The sequence below is a fragment of the Brassica napus genome, chromosome C5, assembly GCF_020379485.1.
Source record: "Brassica napus cultivar Da-Ae chromosome C5, Da-Ae, whole genome shotgun sequence".
NCBI lineage: Eukaryota > Viridiplantae > Streptophyta > Magnoliopsida > Brassicales > Brassicaceae > Brassica > Brassica napus.
In genome coordinates, this window is record NC_063448.1 from 6,000,598 (window position 1) to 6,027,029 (window position 26,432).

Genomic DNA, 26,432 nt, shown 5'->3' on the forward strand with positions numbered 1-26,432 from the left:
CTACAAGGTTGCAGGAAAAGCCTATCAGCCCTCCATGCAGAGATGGAAAGACTCATATGGGCGATTTCTTGTTTACAAGAGTTGCAGTACACTGTGATTCATATCGAGACAGACTGTTCCGACCTGGTGGACATGATTGCTAACCCTACTGACTGGCCGATCTTTGCCTCCGAGTTAGTTACCTTCCGACTTCTACGAACCGGCTTCTTGGAGTTCAGTATCGGCCGTATACCAAGGACAAGAAATTCTCGTGCAGATTCTCTCGCCAAGAAGGCAAGATGTAGCGGTGTTCTCTTTTTCCATATAGATCAGACCCAACCGGACAGAGCGTCTCTTCAGAACGACTCAAACCCGACTACCATTTGACATTATATTTTGTCGTAACGTTTACGTAACAAAAAAAAAAAAAAAATATATATATATAATGCTAAATCCACGGAAATCATGATAGGAAGGAAACGAACTGTTTTAATATTTCACGTCCTTCTCTTCACTATCATACCATAACATCACTATCTCATGTATATTACAAAGAATGAAGAAGAACAAATCTTTGGTTTAACTGTAATTAGGAAAATGTCTTCTTTTTTTTTGTCAAACAGGAAAATGTCTTTTAAATATACTTTCTACTTACAAAGAGCATGTACAAAAGAATTCATTTTAAAAACTAGATTAAAGAGTTTGGCTTTTCAAAAAAAAAAAAATAATAAGAGTTTGGCTTTTCTATATCTAAAACTTAGAATATTGTGACACGAAATTCAAACAAATTAACTTGTAACAATTTGTCACAAAAGTACAAATGCATACAGCTGTTCAGATTGTAGACACAAAGGAAACACAAAATAATCTTTAATTGGAATTTCCCTTAACGATATTTGATCATTGTAATCAATAATTCAAAAGATTTCACATCCCACAGTATATCTTATGGTCGTTCTTGGGCTTTTCTTGAAACCACTATAAAAGCTACCTCAATCCCCTTCATTTTCTCCACACTCAATTCATCCACAACATAGCTAGTGAACAGTATCTTCAAAACAAAACATGGCTTCAAGCTCCATAGCTCTTTTCTTAGTTTTCAGTCTCCTCTTCTTCACAACAATATCCGCATGCGGTAGCTGCACCCCTTGCGGAGGAGGTTGCCCCTCTCCCAAGCCAAAGCCAAAGCCAACTCCTAAACCAAGCCCTAGCTCTGGCATGGGAAAGTGCCCTAAAGATACACTCCAGCTCGGTGTCTGCGCCAATGTGCTCAACGGTCTCCTCGACTTGACCCTTGGCAAGCCACCGGTTGAACCATGCTGCAGCCTCATCCAAGGACTCGCTGATGTTGAAGCAGCCGTTTGTCTCTGCACCGCTCTGAAGGCCAACGTTCTTGGAATCAACTTGAACCTTCCAATCTCTCTAAGTCTTCTCCTCAATGTTTGCAGCAAACAAGTTCCTCCTAGCTTTCAGTGCTAATCAACTATATCATACATAATTTAAACACATTTACGTATATATATATCTTCTTGTTTTGGACAGACAAGGTGATTTTATATACTTTTAATATTGTGTGCTTTTATCTTTGTGTGTTCTTATTCTAGTCTTCCTGTTATGGGATTCATTTGTCGAATTATGTTTCTCTCTTGGTGATCCGTAAAGATTCTTGAAGTTCACTATTTCATTATTTCCATTACTCTTATATTGGGGGTGTTATTGTTGTACTGGTTGTATTATGATTCTATGAATTAATAAAAAAATATTTTTTTAAGTTATGAATTCATTTTAGTGTATTATGGGTTCAAATTTGTATGCCAGATTGCAAGTACTACAAAAAAATATTCATTTGGTTCGTCTTCTACAAATAATCCTCAATAGAAGTGGATCCGATCTTAAAATTGTTTGGTGTTTTCAATCGTGTCCTAGAAGAGAGAAAACTATCCGATAGGGAAAGTAAAATTTTGTAAACCTTGATGACCTTTTAATGATTTATATTTACTTTACCTTTGCATTTTATCTTTTCAATTATTAGAAAAAATCAAATGTAATACGAGATGGTTTTAGCCAGTTGTATTTTTTGTTTTGATCAAATGCCAGTTGTATTTAATACAAGAAAAAAAGTAGCCATGGTAGATTTAATTTCTGAAATTTTACAGAAATTTCTTGCAATTAAGCATAAGCATTCAAAAAAATACAAATTTGTCTATACCCTCTCTATATTAAATGAAAAACTTTACTAAAGCATTATAATGTTATAGTTTACTACTTACATGATGGTAAATCATGAAAATCTTACTTTGATATCAGAAATTATTTTGCAAATTAGCAATATATATATAAATAGTAAAATACACGTACGCACATATATTAGATTCACCAAAATAAAATAGAATTAGCTACCGGATATATCATGTCAAATCCTTGATAGAAGCCTAAGGCCGTTATTCTTAGAGCATGTAATTTTCAAAAGAAAAGAAACAATCACGCTAGATAATGAATAATAAGATACCTAAATATTGTGTCAACTGTACAAAACAATCAATACAAAAAAAAGCTTCCCAAAAAAATTAATATTTACTTTTAAGGTATCAATGATAAATGATACTGTCAATGAATTGATTTTTTTGTTATCACTCTGAAGCATCTAATCTAATCATACAAAACTTTGCAATCCCAAAACTATAAAGAAATCTTTGCATTTTAGTAAACTTTTTTTTTGTCAAAACATAGCTATAAAATTAATCTTTGCATTTTATTAATTTTACGAACATTTTTTACACAATGTCAAATTTACTGGACAGTAATATTAGGAACTAAGCCATTTATTTTGCGACACTAAGACAATAAAATATCTTAGAAGACACTCTGTCTCAAGCTGTGGTCGGGCAGGCCTGACGTCTCGATCAGTTTATAAAAATGTTGCGTCCTTATTACCATTGTCTTCATGCAAAAGCATTAAGTGCATTAAATACATTGTTTACAAATGAAATACATTTAGTTATAAATATACCAATTACCAATACATATTATATACATACAAAAACATCAGTACACAAATATAAAACAAATGCACACTGAAATTTTACTGTGTATGAGTCTAAAGATCAAAACTTATCCAGCGATTTATTCTATAAACCATGGAAAGTTTATGGAATAGTGATCTCTTAGACCACCTCCGTCCATGTCTCTTAAAGGGGGTTCTCTTGCTTTTGGACCAAAAAATAAATAAAAAATGCTAATAAACAAGAGAACCGGTGATAGAAATGAGACTTTAAGAATCGGTAAGAACCGGGTACGTGTCAGCCTGGTATTGGACCGAGCATTTATGTCGTCTCTCTCTTCGTGGGGGAAGAAATCCGAAAATCATTATTTCTCCTCCGAAAATCATGCAATCTTCTGTCTCTGGCGATTTTGATCCAAAAAATTATTTATGTCGTCTCTTCCTCGTCGGTGTTACAATCCGTCGGGCGATTTTGATCCAATCTCGATCACTCATCTTCTCTCTCTGGATTCAACATCATCGATTATGTTTTTTTCGCCGAAGAGCCTCAAAAGAAGAATAAAAAATAGAGAAATTGAAGAAGTCGAAGATGGATTGAAAGACGAAGCTGATGATCTTACCTTTTTTTCTTCGACCTTGTAAGTGAAGAAAGCTCTCACCTTTTTTTCTTTTTGATTTTGTTTATGGTATTGCTTAGAAGCTGAGTTTGTTGTGTATGGAATGGATCTATCAAATGAATGTTGTTTATCAGTGTTTAGACTTGTATTGTTGTTGCATGCATCAACGATTTTTGAAAGATTTGTTCTTGACCAGTGGTGGTTAAGTATGCTTGATTAGTTGATTACTTTTTCTCTCATGTGTTGCTTTGATTCGTTGTTACTAGATTTCTCAATTACAGAAGCTCTTATTAATAATATCAATCATTTTTTCAGGGAAAGAGATCGAACGAGGAGATGAAGAGGACGATCATAGGTTTAGAAGTCTACACATGAGTCATTGATAACTTTGGTTTTGACGATTACTTCAATGGTAATTATTACCCTTTACTCCTATTGCAGTTTTCTCAGTATGCTACATTCTCTTCTCTAGATCAGTGGGCACTAGTTTGATTGTATCTCAGTAATGCACTAGCAGATAAATTCATACTTTGAGACTTCTTTAATGCTCACAAGAAGCAAAAGATTCTTTTATTTTTTTCAAGGCATTTGTTCTTCTCCTTTAACTAATTTTTTGTGTTGTGGTTTCAGCAATTGATCGCGAGAAGGTGTTCTCCTGGAGACGTTTCTATCCTCTCATCACTTGTGGTACTAGTCAGAGCCACAGTAGAAGGTAATTTGTCTTTAACTTTCCATTTGTCTTTAACTTTCTTTAGAGTCAACGGTTTAGTTCCATTTGTCTTTAACTTTCTTTGTTGGTTGTTTAAGGGTTTGGTGATCCGCGGACTCTTTTCATTCATTACGGACTCAGCATCAACAAGGCATCCCTCTTTCACTGCAGTTAGCAAGAGGTAAATAGACTTCTCTTTTAATGCTTTGTTAGATATTGATTAGGTTGGGAATTAAATGGAGTTAAATATAATGGTATCTGTTAGTTGTGATGATGTGATTTGCATTTAGTTGTCGTGGTTCTTTTAGTTTTAGGTAAAAACATTCATTGCCATTTACACATAAATTAAGTTACTTCAACAACTAAAATGTTAAAGTTGCTTTAAAATCTGAACAATAGGCTTAAACTTCTCACACGTTTAAACAACTTAATTCCTGCTTCTTTCCTATTTTCTTCCCCTTTTCTATTTCCTGCGAATCCATAAACACTTCTATGGATTCATATTTTCAATCTTCTAGCTTTCTAGACCTCTTAAACAATCAACAACAAAACACTCAGCCTAGTGTACAACTCTCTCCCGCGAATGTCTCTTTTGATGGTACACAATGGGCTGAAGATGCAACCTTGGAAGCTCACATCGTGGAAGACCGCAAAGAGAGGCGGAAGTGGACACCAACAGAGGACCTGGTGCTCATCAGTGCTTGGTTGAACACTTCAAAGGATCCGGTTGTGAGTAATGAGCAAAAAGCAATTGCGTTTTGGAAACGAGTTGCAGCTTATGTTGCAGGAAGTCCTAAGCTTGCTGGAATGCAAAAGAGAGAGCGAACTCACTGCAAACAAAGGCGGGGCAAGATTAATGAAGGCGTCTGTAAGTTCGTTGGGTGTTATGAGGCTGCAACAAAAGAGAAATCAAGCGGCCAGAATGACAGTGATGTCATGAAAATGGCTCATGCGATTTTCTTCAATGATTACAAGGTGAAGTTCACACTTGAGCATGCATGGTTGGAGCTTCGCCATGATCAGAAATGGTGTAGAGCATCTACTACTAAAGATAAAGTGCAGTCGAAAAGGAGAAAGCTAGATGACCAGTCTGCACAATCATCAACCTCTGTGCCAGGAGAGGATGATCATTCCGCACGGCCTTCTAGGGTTAAAGCAACAAAGGCGAAAGCTAAAAAGTCTGTGAGCAAGCCGACGTTGGAAGGGGAAGGAAAGGAGTTTCACAGCCTGTGGGAGATTAGGCAGCAGGACTTTGCTCTGAAGGATAAGCTGAACAAGCATAAATTGCTTGACAGTCTCATTGCCAAGACAGAGCCATTAAGTGAACTAGAATTTGCTTTGAAAAATCAGCTTATTAAGGACATGTTGGCTTAGTTTCAGTGTCTGAGTTTATGGTTATGCTTATGTTTGTGTCTCTTAATGCTTATGCTTTTGTGTCTCTTAATACTTTCGGTTTAATGCTTATGTTTGTGTATCTTAATGCTTTCGGTTTGTGTCTCTTAATGCTTTCGGTTTGTTTCTCTTGATGTTTTTGGTTTGTGTCTGAGTCTGTAACATTTACGCTTAATGCTTAATGCTTATGCTTTGTGGTGTTTGTTAAGTTATGCAAAAATATTTATGTTGTGTCTGCTTCTGTTCCACCATAATTTTGGTAACAATGCAGACAAACCCGAGATGAATGTCTTGTTAGCGTTGTGTCTGCTTTGTTGATTTTGTGTACGAGTTGCTTATTTTATTTTGTTGCTTTTGCAGAGATAAAGACCGCCAAGACATGTGAATACATGTGACATAAGAAACAAACTCAAAAAGCAAGTATGTTTCAGTCAAAAAGCAAGTGTGTATCTCGTGAGTCTATGTAATCATTTGATGTCTTGTTGTATCTTGTGAGTCTATGGTGTTGTGTAAACAGTTGCAGTCTTTTTGTATCTCGTGAGTTTGTGGTCCATGTATGTGATCAATGTGATGTCTTGTTGTATCTCGTGAGTATGTGGGCCATGTAATGAGTTAGTAAACTACTTGTATGATATGTTTTCTTTATAAATCAACACAACAACACGAGAGAGAGAGTCGACCAAATTGTTTCATCTCCTTCTTGTTTTCTTTATAACTTGTACCGAGCAAATAAAACAACAACAAGGCTCGATTGTTTCTTCTCCTTATTTTTTTTTCACATCTCCTTAAAATTTGTTCTGAACATTTCTTTCTTAAATGGCATCTTCTTCTTTCAATCCTTTTGAAGAAATGAATGAAAGATTTGATCAAATTTGCGATCAACAATTCGATCAACAATTCGAAAATCTTCTCATTCATTACGGTGAGCATCAAGAATCATCAAGGTCAAAAAATAAACGAGCCTACATTGAAAGAGAATGAGAACAAGGACACATGCAGTTATGGAACGATTATTTTAGTGAAGATGCAACATATCCGTCTCACATGTTTCGACGCCGTTTTCGCATGAACAAGCCCTTGTTTTTGTGTATTGTTGATCGACTCTCTGCTAAAATCTCATACTTTCAACAAAGAAGAGATGCTACTGGAAGGTTAGGTCACTCTCCGTTACAAAAGGCAACGGCAGCACTTCGTATGGATGCATATGGTTGCCCAGCTGATACGGTCGATGAATACTTCCGACTTGGTGAGACCACCGCACTTTTATGCTTGAAACATTTTGTTCAAGGAATCATAGATTTATTTGGAGATGAGTATCTAATAAGACCCACGCCAGAAGATCTTCAACGACTACTCGATATTGGAGAGATACGCGGATTTCCCGGGATGCATCGATTGTATGCATTGAGAGTGGAAGAATTGTCCGACCGCATGGAAAGGTCAATATACACGTGGATCAGGAAAGCCAACAATTGTTTTAGAGGCTGTAGCTTCACAAGATCTCTGGATATGACATGCGTTTTTTGGACCTCCAGGTACATTAAACGATATCAATGTTCTTGATCAATCACTAGTTTTTGATGATATATTTCAAGGTCGAGCTCCAAAAGTGAATTACATTGTCAACGGACATGAGTACCATTTGGCTTACTATCTCACAGATGGTATTTATCCAAAATGGGCTACTTTTTTCCAATCTATTCCACTTCCAGAAGGTCCGAAAGCATCCTTATTCGCTAAACAACAAGAAGCTGTACGCAAAGATGTCGAGCGTGCTTTCGGGGTCTTGCAAGCTTGATCTGCCATAGTCAAAAATCCAGCTCTTTTGTGGGATAAAATAAAAATTGGAAAGATAATGAGAGCATGTATCATTCTGCATAATATGATTGTCGAAGACGAACGAGATGGATACACTCAGTTTGATGTATCAGTTTTCCAACAACCGGATTCAAACCGAAGTTCACAAGTGGATTTTGATTTTACATCAAATATGCCTTCAAATCTTGGGAATATGATGAGCATTCGGAATCGAGGCCGTGATCCCAAAATACATCAACTATTGAAAGTTGATTTGGTGGAGAACATCTAGCAAAAATTTAGAACAAATGAAGATTTCGACTAATCGGGTTTTTCAAGTTTATGATTAGAATTTGTATTTTCAATATGTTGTAATATCTCTTTTTAAAAAACAAATTATGTACTTTCATGTTATGAAATAAAATCATTCTATTTAAAAAATAAATATATTTAAGAACCTCATAGAAGTTCTACCATTGGAGGAGAAAAATTAAATTAGATTACCAAAGGTTCTAAACCTATCTAATCACTATAATTATTACTAATTTATTGATTAGAATCGTTTATGGGTTCTAATTGATGGACATGCTCTTAGTCTTACGAAAGCTACCAACTGTGAACAAAATGAAAAACAACTACGCCAAGGAGTACATATAGTGTTTAATCATGTCAGTATTTTGAAGCTAAAAAGAGATGGCTTTAATTATATATGAACATATTCAACATTGCGCATATGATGATCAAATATAAGATCAAAGTGATTGAACAGTACACAAATACGATCCTTCGCCGTGAATGGAAGAATCTAGTGAAAGAATATAATAGAGTAAGTTATAAGATCTCTTTTGGTCGTCACATGGGACTAGGAAGGAAATGAAGTGGAGTACCAAATGGTGTGTTTTTTATTTGTTTGGTCTTTTCGGCAGAGCAGTCATAATTCAATAAAGTTAAAAGATTCCAAACCACGTATGGTCTCAAACCACATGCAATCCGAAGGGGGAAATTCATAGTGCATACATTTACGATTGGCTACAAAAATGTCATATATTATTCAGATAAACAAATATTATTCTTATTCCATTCATTGTTATATATATATATATATATATATATGAGACAGGTATATATATTTATATATATGAGACAGGTAATAGATACGATGCTAATTCGAGGTCAGAAGATTCTAGGGTTAGAGATTGCTTTCACGTACGATCATTCTCCCGATTACTTTTAAACCTCCAAAAACTAATTAAGTGATTAAAAAATATATAGATATATTTAAAACGAAAGAACTTACAATTATGTCATCATAGATTTTTGTCACGGTGCATAGCGTGTCAATGTAGAGTTGGATGGTCCCTTGGGAGCAATTATAAATTCGATGGATGCACTACGCATATAGTGTACCCGTGAACTTTCTTTGTTTTCTTCTTACTCTTAGTTCAATAAAAACCTTCGATATTATAATGGTGTATCGATTAACTAAGAAAGAATGTAAGCAATCTCCACTTTCGATTTTGTATCATGTATTGTATCATAGCTAAAAGCCTAAAATCCAAAACAAAGAACTAGTGGACATTGCGACATATGTTTTTTTCTGCAACGTTCATTTGGTTATAGTTTTGACGACATTTCATGACTGCAGACTGGTCTGAATTAGCAGGTCAACCGGCTTGAATTTATGTGCTACGAAATGAATAATAACTATACCAACTAATTTATGATGCGTATTTTTATTCAAATAGGTGGATTAAGTAGATGTTTTCCTGTGAATGGGTAGAGTTTAATCAGCTTTTATTTTGTATATAACTATAGATAGATCGATGAATATGATCCCGTTTACAATTTTTCAAACATTTTGCATTTTTGTATTGTTTAACAGATTATGACAGTTTCATCGCTAATATACAAATAGCAAGCAACACTAAAATAATTTTCCATAGCCCCATGTTACATAGAAACTTTGTATTTGCTACAACAGTACAACTCATGATAACTATTTATATAGTGTAACCATCGCAAACAATTATTCCTAACAATTGAAGATAATTGGTGGGGATATCAAAGCTGACTTTAGCTTTAACTTTTATCTACCTTCTTTAAATCATCAGTAAGAAAACAAAAAATGGCTTTAAAACCTTTATTTACTAAAGCTCATCTTTTTGGCTGTAAAAAATACTTGTATCTATTAATTTTAAAGCTACATCTTTTACAGCTAAATAAAAAAATCCTACAGACTAAATTCTACAGTAAAATTACTAGAGTTCAGTCCAACCAATCACCCCCAATATTTTTATGTTAAAATTATCCGCAACAAATTCTCACGTTTTTGTAACGAGTTTTAAATAAAACTTCAATTTCAACAATAATACCTACCTAATATCAATGACAATTTGTCAATTATATATCAAATTTTTGTTTTTTCATAAACATTTAAGACAATGTTGCAAGTTAGGCTTTCGGCTCATATAAACTGGTCTTACACACTGGCTAAACTAGGCCCAAACAAACAAGCCCACTACTCCTAGGTAACTATTTTCTTCCCTACGTGAAATGTATTTAACGAATATATCTTTTGTTGCCATATTTCATTCTGTAGAAAAAGGTTTGACCTGTTCTTTCACATCCGTCAGCAAATATGATTTTCCGCACCCCATATCGCAACAAACCGCTATTTTCTAGGTTAATCACGGAATTAAGCTTTAAACTTTTAAAGTTAACTAAAAGCAAAAATGGATCGGACTAAAAAATAGGCTAGATATAAACGGGGTGAGCTAAACATGGGCTGAGATAAAAATGGGCTGAGGCGTACGTGACAATTTACAGTAATCAGTATTAGTTGTTGATCAGTTCCCTAAGTCTCAATTAGGTCCGAAAAAAAAAACCGGAACCGAACCAAAATATCCAAAATCAGAACCGTACCAAAACTCTTAAATACCTGAACCGTCTCAATTAAGTCTGAACAAAAAAAACGAACCGAAAACCGAACGGGTACCCAAATATAAAAATATTAATTATATATACATATAACATGATTAAACATATATTTTTTTTAAAAAAAATTATTAAAAGTATCAAAAATATTTGAAAATAATTAAATTATTATAAAGTATCCGAATAACCCAAAAGTATCTGAAAGTATTTGGATAATTTTATCCAAAATATCCAAAGTAATATGAAATATTCGATTTTTTTATCTAAATCATCCTAACTATTTGATTTATACTAAATAACCGATATTTTATCTGAATTATCCGAACTACCCGAACTACCCAAACCAAACCAGAACCAAATAAAAACCAAAATTTTCAGATATTTTTCGGTTCTCAGATTTACTATCTGAACTGAAACGAACCCGAAACTATCTGAATCGAACTGGATCGAAAATAGGCCATGTAGTAAATTGATCCTTTAGCCTCCTATCCGAACTACCCAAAACTCGAAATACCCTAACCGAACTGAACCAACACCCGAAATGCCTACGCCTAGTCTCAATGGTCGGCGAATGTACACTCTGTATTTTGATTCAAATCTGAGAAATTCTTGGGTTCACCCTAGGGGTTGAACCTCTAGGTTCATCATCCAATAGTTTTTGAGTATTTGATATATTTTAAAAAAAGAAATAAAATTGAATATCCAAATTAGATTATATTTTTAGAATAAAATAATTAAAATACATAAAAATGGTTACAAAAAATAAATTAATTAATATTGTTAAGTCTTCAGCAAAATACTAAACCTTATACCCTAAATAATAAACCCTAAACGTTAAACCTTAAACTTTGGATAAACTCTAAACCGGTGGAAATCTTAAACCCTAAATCATGCATTAAAAACTAAATTTTAATAACACTAAACCCTAAATCCTAATCATTAAACCCTAAACCATTGGGTAAACTCTGAACCCTTGGATAAATCATAAACTCTAGGGTTTAATTTTAAATATTTTTTATTTAGAGTTTATGATTTATCCAAGGGTTCAGGGTTTATCCAAGGGTTTAGGGTTTAGTGATTAGGGTTTAGGGTTTAGTGATTAGGGTTTAGGGTTTAGTGTTATTAAGATTTAGTTTTTAATGTATGATTTAGGGTTTAAAATTTTCCGATGGTTTACGGTTTATCCAAAATTTAAGGTTTATAATTTGGGGTTTGGAGTTTAGGATTTAGGATATAGGATTTAGTATTTTGCTAATGGTTTAACAATATTTATTTATTTATTTTTTGTAACTATTTTTATGTATTTTTATTGTTTTATTTTAAAACTATAATCTTATTTGGAAATTCAATTTTGTTTCATTTTTTAAAAAATATCAAATATCAAATACGCAAACACTATTGGTTGGTGAATCTAGAGGCTCACGCAAGAATTTCTCTTCAAATTTTCAAAACTAAAAGTACAATCAAGTCTTTTGCACTCTATGAATTAATGGACCGTCTGAAAAAGTACTCTTGCTGAAGGTAAAAAACACTCAACTTCAGTGTGATGCGTAGGTAACGAAAACGCCAAGAGACAAAAAAAAAAGACACTTTGTATAACTGAAATCAAATAGTATAACTTTTTTAATGTAAACTCAAATGGGTTTAAATTTCATGTTCTTTGTAAACTTTGTGGCTACGACCAAACATGTAAACAATGTGTAGAAACCATAAAATACCCATATATTTAATTTCAACATGACCAAATATCTGATTACATCATCATAAACCCAAACAAACGATAGAAATACATGTAAAATTTTGATAAAATATAAATTAATAAAAAGGACAACGAAATGAGACCAATGAAGGTCATATATTGTTTCTTGCTCTTTACTCTTCGGCCTTCTCGGCTGCGACTTCCTCAGCAGCCACGACTTCCTCTGCCTCGGTCTTCTTCTCCTCCTCCACAACAGCTGGGGTTTCAGTCTCCTCATCATTCTCTTCTTCCTTTGGCTCCTCCACAACCGCCGGAGTTTCTGTCTTCTCTTCTTCCTCTTCTACCTTTGGCTCCTCCATTTCTTTTTCTGCTTCTTCTTCTTTTTCCTCTGCCTCTTCCACAACCACTTCTTTGCTCGTTTCTACCACTGGTGCTTCAGATTCTTCTTCTGTTACGGCGGCTGGAGCAGGAGCAGACTCTGTCGTGGCGACGACTTCTTCCGGCTGTTCCGTCACTTCTGGCTCCTCCACCGTCTTTGTTGGCACCTCAACGTTCTCTGCTGCTGGAGCAATCACTTGTTCATTCTGTAAGCAAACACACACTTAGCAAACAAAAAAACTGTCTCCCGTTTTTATTAGATTAAACGGCGAGCAGTCCGTCATATTTGGCCTGACACTGGTCTAGGTTTTTATTGTTTTTTTTTTTTTTAAAGGTTTCTATTGTTCGTGATAGACATTCTACGTGATACATGTATTTGTTAATCATTTGTTATTCAGTTTAATTTTACTGTAGAAATCAAATGACATTATGTTGAATTTAGAAATACAATGATGCAGATTTAAGAAAAATTAGATTCAAATGAATAATGAATCAATTTGAGATGAACAATACAATTGAAATCTGATATGTTTTAAATCTAATAGAGTTTACTTATACAACCAACAACACCCCCTAAGTAATATAGACTTGATATCATATGCTGAACCAAAAAAAAGACTTGATATCATACCTCAACGGTGGCCATTTCGAAATGACAAAGTAAAAGAGGATAAATATAAAGATGAGAAGAGAAATAAAAGTGTATGTGATGCTTTGGTGAGTGAAGAGCTTTGATCAAGAGGAGAGCTATTTATAGTAAAAGCAAATGCCTAATGCTTTACGATTATATATATATTTTTTTAAATATATATATATATATATATATATATATATATATATATATATATATATATGTCAAAAAATATAATTATCTGTTTTTTTTTTCTACACTGTCATTATGGAATCATAATGATGAATATTGCACATGAAAGCATCTTTATCCTTAAATATAAAAATACTTATGTACTATTTTACACCTCATGCCACATACACAGAACCTCATCACTCAACCATTACCCATCAAGTTGTAATAATAATAATAAATGTTTTATCTAATTTTCAGTTAAAGAACTTGAATTCTGTAGCTGAAAATTAGATAAAACATTTTATTATTATTATTATTTCAGCTAAAGAACTTGGATTCTGTTAGCTATTTCTCAAAAGAAAAAAAAACTTGAATTCTGTTTTACAAAAAATAAATTAGTTATATGCAGTAAAATATCTTGATATGTATTTGTTTCTTCTCCTGTAACCTTAGTGAACGTTACAACATACCTTTCATGTTATCATCGATGAACTCTTAATTATTGAATTGAACGTTACAACTTGTCATGTAAAATTTCACCCCAAAAAAACTTGTCATGTAAAACGTTACTACTGCCTTTCATGTATCTGACCAATGACGACGTGGTTACAAGTTCAAGCGCGACATGTGAGTGTGAGCCAGGTAGGACTCGTCGCGTGAACGTGGACCCACGTACACGAGTTTGTTTCTTCTTCTTTTCTTTTTTTTTTTTTTTTTTTTTTTTTTTTTTGGTCACGGGCGGTCTCCGGATTCCCAGAGGACTCGAACCCAGGTGCCTTGGGATCCAGTTCTTTTCTTTTTCTAGTTTGTGGTAAAATAGACAAAACCGCCATTTGAGAAGATAACTAAAAGGCTAAATTTTACCAAAAAACTAAAAGGCTAAATACAAAATAAATGGCATGTATAAACAGTAAAATTATTTATTTAGTAATGGTATTTATTTTAGGTTATTTCTAAATCGTATTCTATTCTTATACAGTTATAGTATTTACTGTTTTAATCAAAACAATATAATATGCAAAATATATAATTTGATCTTTAATTTAATGATATATTTTGTCTATATGGACGATATGACGATTTACAACAACTAGAAATTTTAAATATTCAAGTTTCAGCATTTTTTATTTTAGATTAACAACTGGTGTTTAAAAAATATATACAAAATATATATAGTTCAACTGTTAAAATCTACGGTCCAGTCATTAACTAATACTTTTGAAAGCTGTTGAGGATTCATCCTATAATCTTGGCACAATCTGATAATCACCTTAAGCCTAACCGGATCTAATCAATCACAGAATCAAGCAAGAAAGAAATAAAGAACACACGAGACTTTGTTTATCCAGTGTTCACCGCACTTCTCCGATGTGGAGAAGCCGCTATACATCACCGGGGAGAGAAACGGTCTCTCAGCCAATCCACTATAATCAATGTGATTACAAAGTACATCACCGGAGGTTCACTCATCTTCTTCCTCTCTCGATTACACCTAATCCGAGTTACAAGATTGAGGAAGAAGATCAAGCTCTGAACTTAGATAAACCGAGAATCACATCTCTCTCTAGCTCACTCTCTCCATCCCAAGCGCTCTCACTCTCTCGATCTCATCTCGAGCTCTCGCTCTTTTTGTTTCTGTAACAGCTTCCGTTGACGAAGACGATGACTCGAAACCCAGAAAATATCCAGCTGAAGATAATAACAACTCACGTGCTCCTCATGTGCATATCATTAACTATAGTAAAACTTTCTGCTGGACCAAGAGTCTTTCCTTCACTCAGCATATTCAAACCTTCTGTTTGACTTAGAAACTTAGGAGATTGATGACATAATCCCACAAATTCTTTACCTTGGCGTCAATCTTCTACAGCCACAAACTCCTCTTGAGCTTTCCTCCGGTGATTGAGCAGACTTGCTCATCTTCTGTATCTCCCTGCATCTCCTTGCAGTCTCCTGAGAAAATATACTCTTCACCTTCATAGTTCTCTGAATAAAACCCATTCAGCTTCACCGCTCAGCTTCAATCCTTCTGAAACTTGTTTCCTTCCCGCATATGTCTTGATATAACCTGAAGACTTCCTTGCCACTGCTTCTTTGAACCTTATAAACCCAGCTCCAGCCTTGACAACTCCCAATCTTCAATCACTGAATCAGCATCAATGAACCAGACATGTAATTTGTTGTGATGTGAATCACAATCTCATTCCTGTGTCAATAACACACACTTGTGTCACGCCAAACTTCTTCATTGATCTTCCTTTGGCTCTTTCCATAACTTGGAAACTTGAGAAAACCACACACCAGTAACTCAACATACACTCCATAAGCTTCTCCTTTGACTAGTATAGATCAGCTTATGATGCTTGACTTGTTACTGCAATTAAGGTCTTCAAATAATCTGCCAAAACCTGAAACAATGCTTGCTTGAAACTCTTGTAGAAACTGAATCACCACTGCACTACAAGAAAAATGGTCTTTCTTAGCGTAAGGAAACAGCTATTAAATGTCTTTGTTAGCGTTATTGAAACCGCTATGTCTGCCCGAGCTATAATAGGTCCCCCCTATATTATAGCATTGTTTGATATGCTATCGTAGTTTTACAATATGATAGCTTTTTTTATGGATTGCTATTACTGAGTGATATTTATAATAGCATGGACATAGGATGTTATATATTCTATACGATAGCAAAGTTTACAAGTTATTATATATATTTTTATGGCACAATTCACCATTGTGGTTTGCAATATGATAGCAATTTTTGTTAATGCTATATTTTCGATATCGTAGCAGTAATTTTGTGTCATAGTATTTGTTGTTATTTATGTGGTAACCTATTCCTATTCGATTGAAAATCTCATAACCTGCCACATTCATTGATGCAGACACAAGTTTCAAAATACAAAGTCTTAATCCGAACAACAACAAGTTAGCTAGAACATAACCCAGACAACAAGTCTCAATCCAAACTAGAACACAATAACATCCAAGTAGAGTGAGTAGAATAGTACATTACACATGATAGACGTCTTAACACAAGATCACCTTCTCCTTTGGCCATGCAATGCATGAGCCAATTGCATCTCCCAAACACTCGATCTCAGAAGATGGACGCCAAACCTCTGCGAAAGTTACCTTCACCACATCAATCCAGACTTTAACTGCATTTGGTCCCAAGGGAACAAAGTGAACAGTCTGTTCTGGGTTGTCTGATGCCCAACGTCCTTCTGCAACCACCTGCTTGTTCCCGCCAATGGACATCAACTTGCACTTCTGGTTCTCTTTTGGAGCAGCATCCTTTTGACAATGACGCTACAATGTATTCAAGACAAACAATTTTATGTCAATGAAATATATAACAACAAACGGACAGCTACTACGAACTTTACCTGAGATCTTCGAAGAGGAGATGCAACTTGAGTTTTCTTCGGAGTAGCTTTTGGAGGTTGTTGCACTGGAGACTTAGAAACTGGTGACGAAGCAGAAAATGTGTGCCCTGGAGATTTGCTTGTAGCAGTCGATGCTTTAGGAGATGTGGGTCGTCTTGAATTTGTTGTGTTTTCAAACACACACTCACTTGCAGGCCATGCTACAAAGTGCTTAACAGAGTCCCGAAGGTATGTCATTTCTGGTCTAGGTCTCCACAGAAATGTGTCAGGTTCATGCACCACATCTACAAATACTTTCACTGCATTTGGTCCGAGAGGGAGACGATTAACCAATGCTTTTGGTTCTTAACACTGCCAACGGTCTTCAGCAACAACTTCGTCAGTAGTTGTCCAAGGTGATAGGAGTTTGCATTTGTTCACAGAATACGCCGTTGGGCTCTAGCAGACACAAGCATATGTTAATGATCACAACAACTCAGACAAAGAACAACAAAGTAAACTGTAAAAACTTGCTTCTTGATTACACATCTTACCCTAAGAGGAATATCTTCAGAATACATCGACTGGTCTGAAATAATGCAATTATTGGCAGGCCATGCAACCATCTCGCCAACCGCTTGCTCAACAATACACATACCGGTTGCAGGCCTCCATAAAAAAGCATCGGACTTGATTGCAGTTTCAACCAATACTTTAACAGCAAGAGGACCTAAGGGGATGTCATTCACAAAGTCTTCCGGTTCAGATGAAATAACACGACCCTCAGCAACTTTTTCATCAGAACCAGACCAATCAACCAACACACACTTAGGGTGTGCGCTTTTGTTAACACTCTACATAAATATATTTTAAAACATGTCAGTGCATTACTTACTTCACAATTACTAACCAATTATTGTGAAGATGTAAATTACTTACTCTTGCTCTTGCAGTAGCTGAGTTTTCACCTATCTCAGGTTCTTGCTGTAACATAAATGCATGTAAGTAATCAGCTCATAACTAACATCCAAGAATATAAACATGCTTAGTATAACTAACATGTCTCTTCATCCTAGCAAGTTCAGATTGCAACTCGTTAACCTGGTTCATCAAACCAAGGTGCTTCTCTTCCATTTCAGCCATAAATTGTTTCTTCACTTGAAAACAAGCTAACTTCGTCTTCCCAATGTTTCTTCCCATCGCCCTCAAGTGACCAGGATTGTCAGGTCCTAATAGTACTGAAAGCGGATCCACACTAAGGTTTGTTGAATTAGAATTAGCACTGTGATCAACAATCTCAGCTGCCTTTTTCTGTCAACAGAAAATATGTTACTAAGCATATAGTTATATCTTTGAAGCACCAAAAAAAACTACTTACAAACTTCTCCGCAGCTAGCATATTGACTGGTGTTCCATCTTTTTTTGTACGTGACTTGACCCACACTTTAAGCCTACTCACTTTCGATACTCCACCACTCTCTTGTTTCTGATGAAAACATGACATCAGATGTGAAAAAGGTAGTAAGTGAAGAAAAAGTAAATAGATAAGGTGAAGAAATGTACCATATCCTCCGCTAGCCTAACCATTCCTCTACGGCTACAAGTGTGAGGAATTTGTTTGCTCCTCCTCTCCTTGTATTTATCACTCAATACCTTAAAGTCTGAACTGGTTTTGCAGTTGACAAATTTTCGCCACTCCACTGGATTAACATTCTTTGGTCTCAGATTCATCCTCTCTTGGTTAGTAGATTTGCCTCTGATCTGCGTGACAAGTCTTGATTTTGACGCCCTCCATAAACATCCCATTTGCTTCAACACAGCATTCTTCTGATAGTCTTCATCAAGCTTAAACCTTGCCTACAATCACAAATATACCAAATTAATTACAGATATCGATACAGAACCATCAAATGTGAAAATGTAATAGGAGAAAGTCACCTGAACAGATTTCCAAAGAACAGTTTTAACTTCCTCACTGATTTTCCTCCAATCATCAAATGTGACAGGTACATGTTCCCGCACTAGTGGACCTAGGTATGAAGACAGCTTCACTGATCCTTCACCAACAGGATCTCCAAAATCATTGAACTCCACTCTTTCTCTAGCATTTGGATCTCTGGCGATGTGCTTCATCTTGGTTGGACCTCGGTGTTTCTTCTGCTTAGGCTGAACTTCACTCAATTCCACCTCTCCTTCAGGCTCTTCTTCCTGCTCGTTAACGTCAGTCTCCACAGCCCTGTTAGCCTCTTCCGGCTCTTCCTGCTCGTTAACGTCAGTCTCCACAGCCCTGTTAGCCTCTTCCGGCTCTTCCTGCTCGTTAGCAGCTGCAGTTTCTTCATTTTCTCGAAGCTCTTCATGCTCCTTCTCAGCGACAGGCTCCTGATCTTTTTCAGAATCATGCTGCGGTTGACATTCTATAGTACCAATAAATTCTACTTCACATCAGACTTCTTCTTCCTGCCCCTCTTTGTGATCTTCGTGTCTTTGTTGGTGACCTTACTAGTATGCGCATTCTTTTTCATTCTTGTAGTCTTTGGACGACCCATTTAATTCACCTGAAACAAATTACACATTAGTTAGTACAAGATACAAAAAGAACTATGAAACTACATCAGTCATCACAAAAAAGAATACACAAGAGTCAAGCATCAAACAAGACACATATCACAGAAGACCTCACAAAAGAACACAAAACAGTCAAGCATCAAACAAGACACATATCACATGCATCACACATATATGCCTTCACAATCAACTCGGGCATTGTGAGCTTCATCTATTTCAACATCCATATCAATGATTGATGGCAATGGTCCAATATCTATGTTGACATCTTCTTCTTCTGTTTCATTGTATCTTCTTGATGGACCTCTTAGGACAACATACCAGCAGGATGTATCATCCTCCCTTGAGTAAAACACTTGTTTTGCCTGAGAAGCTAATATGTATGGATCCCTATTAAAGGAAACTTGAGACTGATTCAAGTTAACAAGTGTGTACCCATCTTCCACCTTAACTCCGTTTCCTCGTACTGCCCATTGACACCTGAATAGAGGGACGTAAAAGACATTATAGTCCAACAAGATAATCTCTGTAACTCTCCCATAGTATGATACCAAATCGACGACTTGTGAAGTGTCTTTTGCACTCGCTCTACACATTGCAGTAGCCTCATAAAATACTCCACTGTTTTGGCTCATCCTCTGAACTGAGTGTGTGTGAAAGCGTTGTCCGTTCACTATGTAGCCTGTATATGACCTTGCAGTACTACATGGACCATATGCCAACCATTTTAGAGTCTCTCCATGTGTTTCAGAATCCACTTTTATCTAGCAAAAAGTATAAGCAATTGTCAGAATAGAAGAACAATTAATTTAGAAACGCAACAACTGTTATAAACTTGCCTGCTCTTTTAACCAAGAAGCAAAATTCAGGGTATGTGTACTCCACAAATATGTTGCATCACGTCTACATCTTGCATTTGTGTCTTGTAGAAATTGTAGATGCATGCTTGTGACACAAAAAACAAATGTTTCAGTTCCTACGTAGCTTATAGGTTACGAAGTTAAAAAATGCAGTCACTTACTCAACATAAGGGTCAACAACAGATGTGTTCTGTAGGACAGCAAGGTGGGCTGTTTTCTTCTCCATTTCAGAGAGGTTAATTGATTTTGGTGCCGATATTGGACGTCCCTCTAGGATTGTCTGGCTCTCATAGTCAGCATTCCTATCTAATTTCTCCTCCACATTGGTTGTCTTTTTAAGAAACGCACTGCAGAACTGCATGCACTCTTCTGCAAGATAGGACTCAGCAATACAACCCTCTGGCCTCGCAGTGTTTCTAACATAGTCTTTCAGGATCTTCATGTGTCTACATAGAGTAAAAAAAGTTTTAGTCACAGTCTAGAGATTTTAAAATTTAAATATAGTATAAGTTACCTCTCAAATGGATACATCCAGCGAAAATGGACTGGACCACATAGTTTAGCTTCCCTTCCAAGATGAACTGTCAAATGAACCATTATGTCGAAGAAGCTTGGAGGAAAAAATCTCTCAAACATACAGAGAGTTTCCACAACTTCTGCTTCCATTTTTGAAATCTGCTCTACATCTATTACTCGCTGGCATAACCGGTTGAAGAATGCACACATCCGTAATATTGCTAGTCTCGGGCCTTTAGGTAATAATCCTCTAACTGCAACCGGGAGTAACTGTTGCATCAGCACATGATAATCATGTGATTTGAGACCTGATACCTTACACTCTTCTACTGAAACACCCCTAGATATGTTTGAACAATATCCATCAGGTCCTTTAAAATCAGAAAGTCGCTTGCAGAATACTTTCTTCTCACTCTTCGACAAAGACCAAGGTGCTGCTGGTAGGTAAGTCCTTTTCCCTTTGGCCCTCGGGTGCAGATCCTTTCTAATACCAAGATGTTCCAGATCCTTACGTGTATTGAGACCATCCTTCGAATTCCCACAGTGAAGTAACGTTGAGACAATGCTCTTTGCCACATTTCGCTCAATGTGCATTACGTCCAAATTATGCCTCACGGGTAGTTCCTAAATATCAATACAAAAGAAGCAAAACTGTGAGAGTCTTAAAGATAATAATATACAAGGAATATTGTGTGTTCAATATAAGACTTACCTCCCAATAAGGAAGTTGAAAGAAGATTGATCTTTTTTTCCATCTTGACAACTCCTCCTCATCAACTTCATCTTCTTCCTCTGCCTCAGATTCACTGGAAACGTCCTCAATATCACAGTCTTCTTCAACACTCACTGTTCTTTTCCTCTTCGTTCTACCTTCTCTAAAATTCCCAAAGTTGTTAACAAAGTGCTTCAGGTTATTGGAAATGTCATGACCAGATAGTATCCTAGACTTTCTCCCGTGTTCAGCGTGTCCATCAAACCAAGCCTTCTTCGACCTATATCTATGCGTTGGTGGGAGACCCTTTCTATGAGACATATACACATGCTTCCTACAGAACTTCAGCCACATACTATCAGTGTGTTTCCCGCACACAGGACAACCCATTTTTCCTTTCACTTTGCATCCAGCTAGATTTCCATAGGCTGGGAAATCACTAATAGTCCAGAGCAGCATTGCCTTCATTGTAAATGCAGTGTTACTCACAACATCATATGTTGACTCTCCTTTGCTCCACAACTGATTTAAATCCTCTATTAATGGCTCTAAGTAGACATCAATACTATTACCAGGCTGTTGTGGACCAGGAATGAGCAGTGTTAGCATGATATTCTCCTTCTTCATACATAGGTTAGGAGGCAAATTGTAGTTAACTAACAGCACAGGCCAACAACTGTACTTACTGCTCTGCATGTTGAAAGGATTAAATCCATCCGTAGAGAGTCCCAGCCGTATATTCCTTTCCTCAGCGGCAAATGTGGGATACTTGTCATTCATCTGTTTCCATGTCACAGAATCTACGGGATGCCTTAGTTTCCCATCGCTGCTCTGGTTAGTAGAATGCCACCTTAGGTTTCTGGCCATTTCTTCAGACCTAAACATCCTCTTTAGCCGTGGGATTATTGGAAAGTATCTTAATACTTTCTGTGGGACACCTTTCTTGATCTCACCAGTGTGCTGGTTAATCTTCCATCTTGAGGCCTTACATTTAGGACAACTGTCGAGCTTCTTCAACTTCTTTCTGAACAGGCAGCAATCATTAACACACGCATGAATCTTCTCATAACCCATATCAAAAGACTTCAAGAACTTCTTAACTTCGTACAGTGATGTATGCAACACGTTATCCTCTGGTAACATCTCCGGCAACGTCTCAAGTAGATCATCGAAGCTCTTGTCAGACCAGCCATTCTTAGTCTTCAGCCTAAACAATGACACGATGGCTGATAACTTGCTATGGTTTGCGCAGCTTGGATATAATGGGGTTTCAGCATCTGCAATCTTTGCCAAGAACTCATCTTCTTTCATGTCTTCTCCCTCTGCCATCTCACAGAAGTCACGTTCAGTAGCTAACTCTTCATCTAAATTCTCAACAGCTCTGTACAACCCAACAATCTCTTCATTCCACTGCTTCTCTTTCATCTCGCCTTCAGCCACAGAGTATACTTCTCCATGATGATACCAGTCCTTACGCTGCTTGTACACCTCATCCATTCCCCTTCTAACCAGATGATCGACTATATCTGCAGCTGAATGCCGATCTACATTCCGACAGTCTGTGCAAGGGCAGATAATGAACTTATCAGCTCCATCACCCGCAGACACAGCTTGGACAAAGTCCCATGCACCCTTCTCATAAGCAGGATCAACTCTGCAGTTATAACATAACAAAACAGAACAATTCATTAAACACTCAAATCCCCTACTGAGTACTGACATGGATCAATATATGTTGATTTCTTACCTTGACAGATGAACCCACGCCTTCTCCAACATTGTTTGATCTATACTTCTTTAAAACCATTAGAACGAGTAAAATGGTCACAGAATACACAAATTCTAAATAACCAACAAGTAAAATGGTCACAGGAAATAGAAACCAACGAGAGTAAAGTAGCCAACGAGAGTCAAACAAATGAAGCTAAATTCTGGAAAAAAATAACAACACTCAGTAAAGTAGTCAACGAGAGTCAAACAAATGAGAATCATGTTATGACTAACCAAAGACTAAAACAAATCAGAAGCATGTAATGACTAAGCCGAGACTAAAACAAACCATAAACATGTACTAAAGCCACGGGAATTAAACAATTAAAATCAGAATCAAACATATCATAATAAAAGAAATGAGAATCATGGGAAACTGAGATATCGAAGAAAATAAACCTCTTCGGTTCGAATCGACTTGAGCTGGAGAGTACCACAGGTTACAGATGACAAAATCGAGCTTCAAGGTCTCGGCGGAGAGTTTCGGTTGTGGGAGAGAGGGGTTAGGGTTTTCGAGAGAGAGAGAGAGAGCTGGAGAGTATCACAGGTTACAGAACACGAAATCGAGCTTCAAGGTGTCGACGGAGAGTTTCGGTTGTGGGAGAAAGGGGTTAGGGTTTTCGAGAGAGAGAGAGAGCTGGAGAGTATCACAGGTTACAGAACACAGAATCGAGCTTCAAGGTGTCGACGGAGAGATTTGGGTGTGGGAGAAAGGGGTAGGGTTTTCTCGACTGAGAGAGAGAGAGTTACTCTTTTTTTTTTTAATTTAGTTGTCGACAATCATTTTTTTTATCCTTATGTATCCTAAGTGTTACAGTAAAGAGGGAATAGATTTAGTATTTTCCGGTTCTCAAATTTTCACTAAGTATAAGCGGTACGCGTGCTTTTCTATTCCCGCTTTGTGAATTTTTCCCGACAGCATTAAGGTAATGCTATCAATATGTCCCAAAATCGAAAAAATTATCTACCATAGCAGTTTGAAAATCCGTGCTATCCCGCTATGCTATAAAAAGCCAAATTTCTCGTAGTGCTGCCTCACACCAGAAGCACTTTGACTCAAGAAACCTTGTAGACAACCTCAATAGCTAGTAGAAAATCACTGCTTATCCTGAAGTTTTCCTCTACACCAATCTGTGTGAACTTTAAACCTGAATATCACTCTGCACCGCTGCTTTGACCAGCAGAACACGCCACCTAACTCAACCCGGTTAAGAAGACTTTCGATGTAGAAATGTCTGCTCAAACCCTGCTCAAACAAATCTGCCTCAACAGAACTTCAGACCACAAATCTGACCACCTGTTGACTTCTTTATCCCTGCCTCAAACTCACAAAACCTGTGACAATCCCTGAGACACTTTCTGTAGTAGAAACCTGCAATTCTCTGACCTGCATAACTCCACCACAGCTTGATATACAAACGCCTACGTCTGTTCCAGACTTTACCGAGAACTTCAGTTCTCAGTAGGTCAATCCTTCTTGTGCTCTCTTGTGATAGTACCAGAAACACTTGCTCTTTGCCTCCTTGTAGCTACTCTTAGAGAACTCTCTGAACTTGTTCAGCTTGGTTATTGACTCAAACAGCTCCACCTTGAACTGTTCTTCCAGGTCCCTGTGAATACCTGCAAAAAACACACCTTACAAGTATTTTATATATTGATTTATTATACTTGTAGTGACTCTGCCTTGATGTCGTTTACTCCATGCTTCATGTGGAGAACTCATACTGACATTACCGACATCCTCTTCACATCTCTGACCACAAGCTGAACCCCTTTTACTCTATCTGCTTATACCCTGTTGAGCTTTGAACCTGCTAACACTGATTTGGCTCTCTTTTACTCTTCTTCCTGCACAAAACCAAACTGAATCTCTGTCGCTCTTGAAAGCTCATCCGCAGGACCTCTGAAATCTTTTCACACTGAAGTAGACCTGAGATATATGACTGGAAAGATAACACTGCTCCACCTGAAGTCAAAAAACATCTAGCGATGTGCACTACAACACTTGTAGAGGCAAGACTCCACCTGAAACAATATCCTTTCAAAACCCTGATATCTTGCATATTCACATTGTTTTATCCATTTATTCATGTGCATTTTCATCATATAGATTAGGATTAAGCCATGTCTAGGTTGCATTTTGCATACATATGTCTCCATTAGGTATTGGAGTACCACATGGAGTTCCTGGAGACATTTGGGTACATTTGGAGCTCAAGGGAGGTGATTAGAGGTGATTAGAGTGATCATTGGACGAGCAATGCATGGGAGCGACCTACCGGAGCGACGCCATGAACTCGCTCGCCATCTACGCTTCCGAGCGACCTCCTAGAGCGACAAGGCGAAGTCGCTCCAGCTCCTAGAGCGACCTCACCGCAGCGACACCCAGAGGTCGCTCGGGTTGTGTCGATTTGAGAGCGACGAACAAGCCGGGAGCGACCTCCTAGAGCGACACCCTAAGGTCGCTCGCGTCTATGGTTTCTGAGCAAGCCGGGAGCGACGTCTTCGGAGCGACACAGCCAGGTCGCTCGCGAGGAAACAACCCGGGAGCGACCTCTCGCAGCGACGTGCCGAGGTCGCTCCACGTCTATTTGTTTGGCTGAATTCATGTTTTCTCAAGGGCCTTTTTGGTCATTTCATTATGCACGTTTTTATTTTCTAAACCTATGTTTTTTACTCTGAAAGCCACCACCAGGCAGATTATCTTTTGATCTATTAAGAAATACACAAAAACTCTCTTGAGAAGTTCATCTCTTGGATTTTGATTGTTATGTTCTTGTGTTATTGTTGATTTCTTATCTATTTCTCTACATGATTAATCTGAAATCCAATATGGGTTTAAGAGGAATCATGGAGATTAGTGAGTAATCACCTTTTGAATTCATGGGTTAGGGAGATCAAGGGTGATTAGGTTAGTTCTAGGATGTTTTAGTGTAGATCATTCTTGTTCCTTGCTAGTAGAGTATTCATAATGCATCTTCTGAGTTGGCCACTCAAAAGTTGATCAATAGGCATTTCCCACCCAAAAGGTGTTTGATGAAATGCCTGAGACAACTCTCCTAGGCTTTTAGTATACTTTGCCAAAGACATTTGTTGTTAAAGATGCTAAGATAGCTAATAGACTTGTTCGTAATGATTGCTTTCATATTATTCAACCAAAGACATTTGATGTTTGAGATATGTTAGCAAATGAGCATTCATCTAGACATAGAGCTTGCTTAGAATTGTGTCTAGGCTTAAGGTTGATAGTTTGATTGATCATTTGCCATCCTTAGTTCGATACTTGATCACCCAAGGTCTAATCCCTATGCCCATGAGTTCTCTTTTCCC

At 36.9% G+C, this 26,432-nt stretch overlaps 3 protein-coding genes across 5 annotated transcripts; 2 read left to right on the forward strand and 1 right to left on the reverse strand.

Moving 5' to 3' along the window:
• Positions 1–843: 843 nt before the first annotated feature.
• On the forward strand, positions 844–1,754 carry LOC106390650 (14 kDa proline-rich protein DC2.15). Its single transcript, XM_013831160.3, has one exon. The coding sequence runs from the start codon at positions 1,045–1,047 to the stop codon at positions 1,456–1,458; it is 414 nt and encodes a 137-aa protein (XP_013686614.1). The 5' UTR covers positions 844–1,044; the 3' UTR covers positions 1,459–1,754.
• Positions 1,755–3,242: 1,488 nt separating this feature from the next.
• LOC111206477 (glutathione S-transferase T3-like) lies at positions 3,243–8,049 on the forward strand. 3 transcript variants are annotated; one of them, XM_048758031.1, is made up of 4 exons: positions 3,243–3,618; positions 3,913–4,009; positions 4,228–4,309; positions 4,405–8,049. In XM_048758031.1, the coding sequence occupies exon 4, from the start codon at positions 4,799–4,801 to the stop codon at positions 5,678–5,680; it is 882 nt and encodes a 293-aa protein (XP_048613988.1). In that variant the 5' UTR covers positions 3,243–3,618; positions 3,913–4,009; positions 4,228–4,309; positions 4,405–4,798; the 3' UTR covers positions 5,681–8,049. The 3 variants fall into 3 exon arrangements, with proteins under 3 accessions (XP_048613988.1, XP_048613989.1, XP_048613990.1); XM_048758032.1 differs by having other exon boundaries at positions 3,243–4,009; XM_048758033.1 differs by having other exon boundaries at positions 4,228–8,049.
• A 4,081-nt stretch (positions 8,050–12,130) lies between these two features.
• LOC106393686 (major latex allergen Hev b 5) lies at positions 12,131–13,300 on the reverse strand. The gene is made up of 2 exons (XM_013834363.2): positions 13,138–13,300; positions 12,131–12,712 (listed from the first exon to the last, which is right to left on the reverse strand). Exons 1-2 carry the CDS (start codon positions 13,150–13,152, stop codon positions 12,302–12,304), a joined length of 426 nt encoding a protein of 141 aa, XP_013689817.2. The 5' UTR covers positions 13,153–13,300; the 3' UTR covers positions 12,131–12,301.
• Between the last annotated feature and the right edge of the window lie 13,132 nt (positions 13,301–26,432).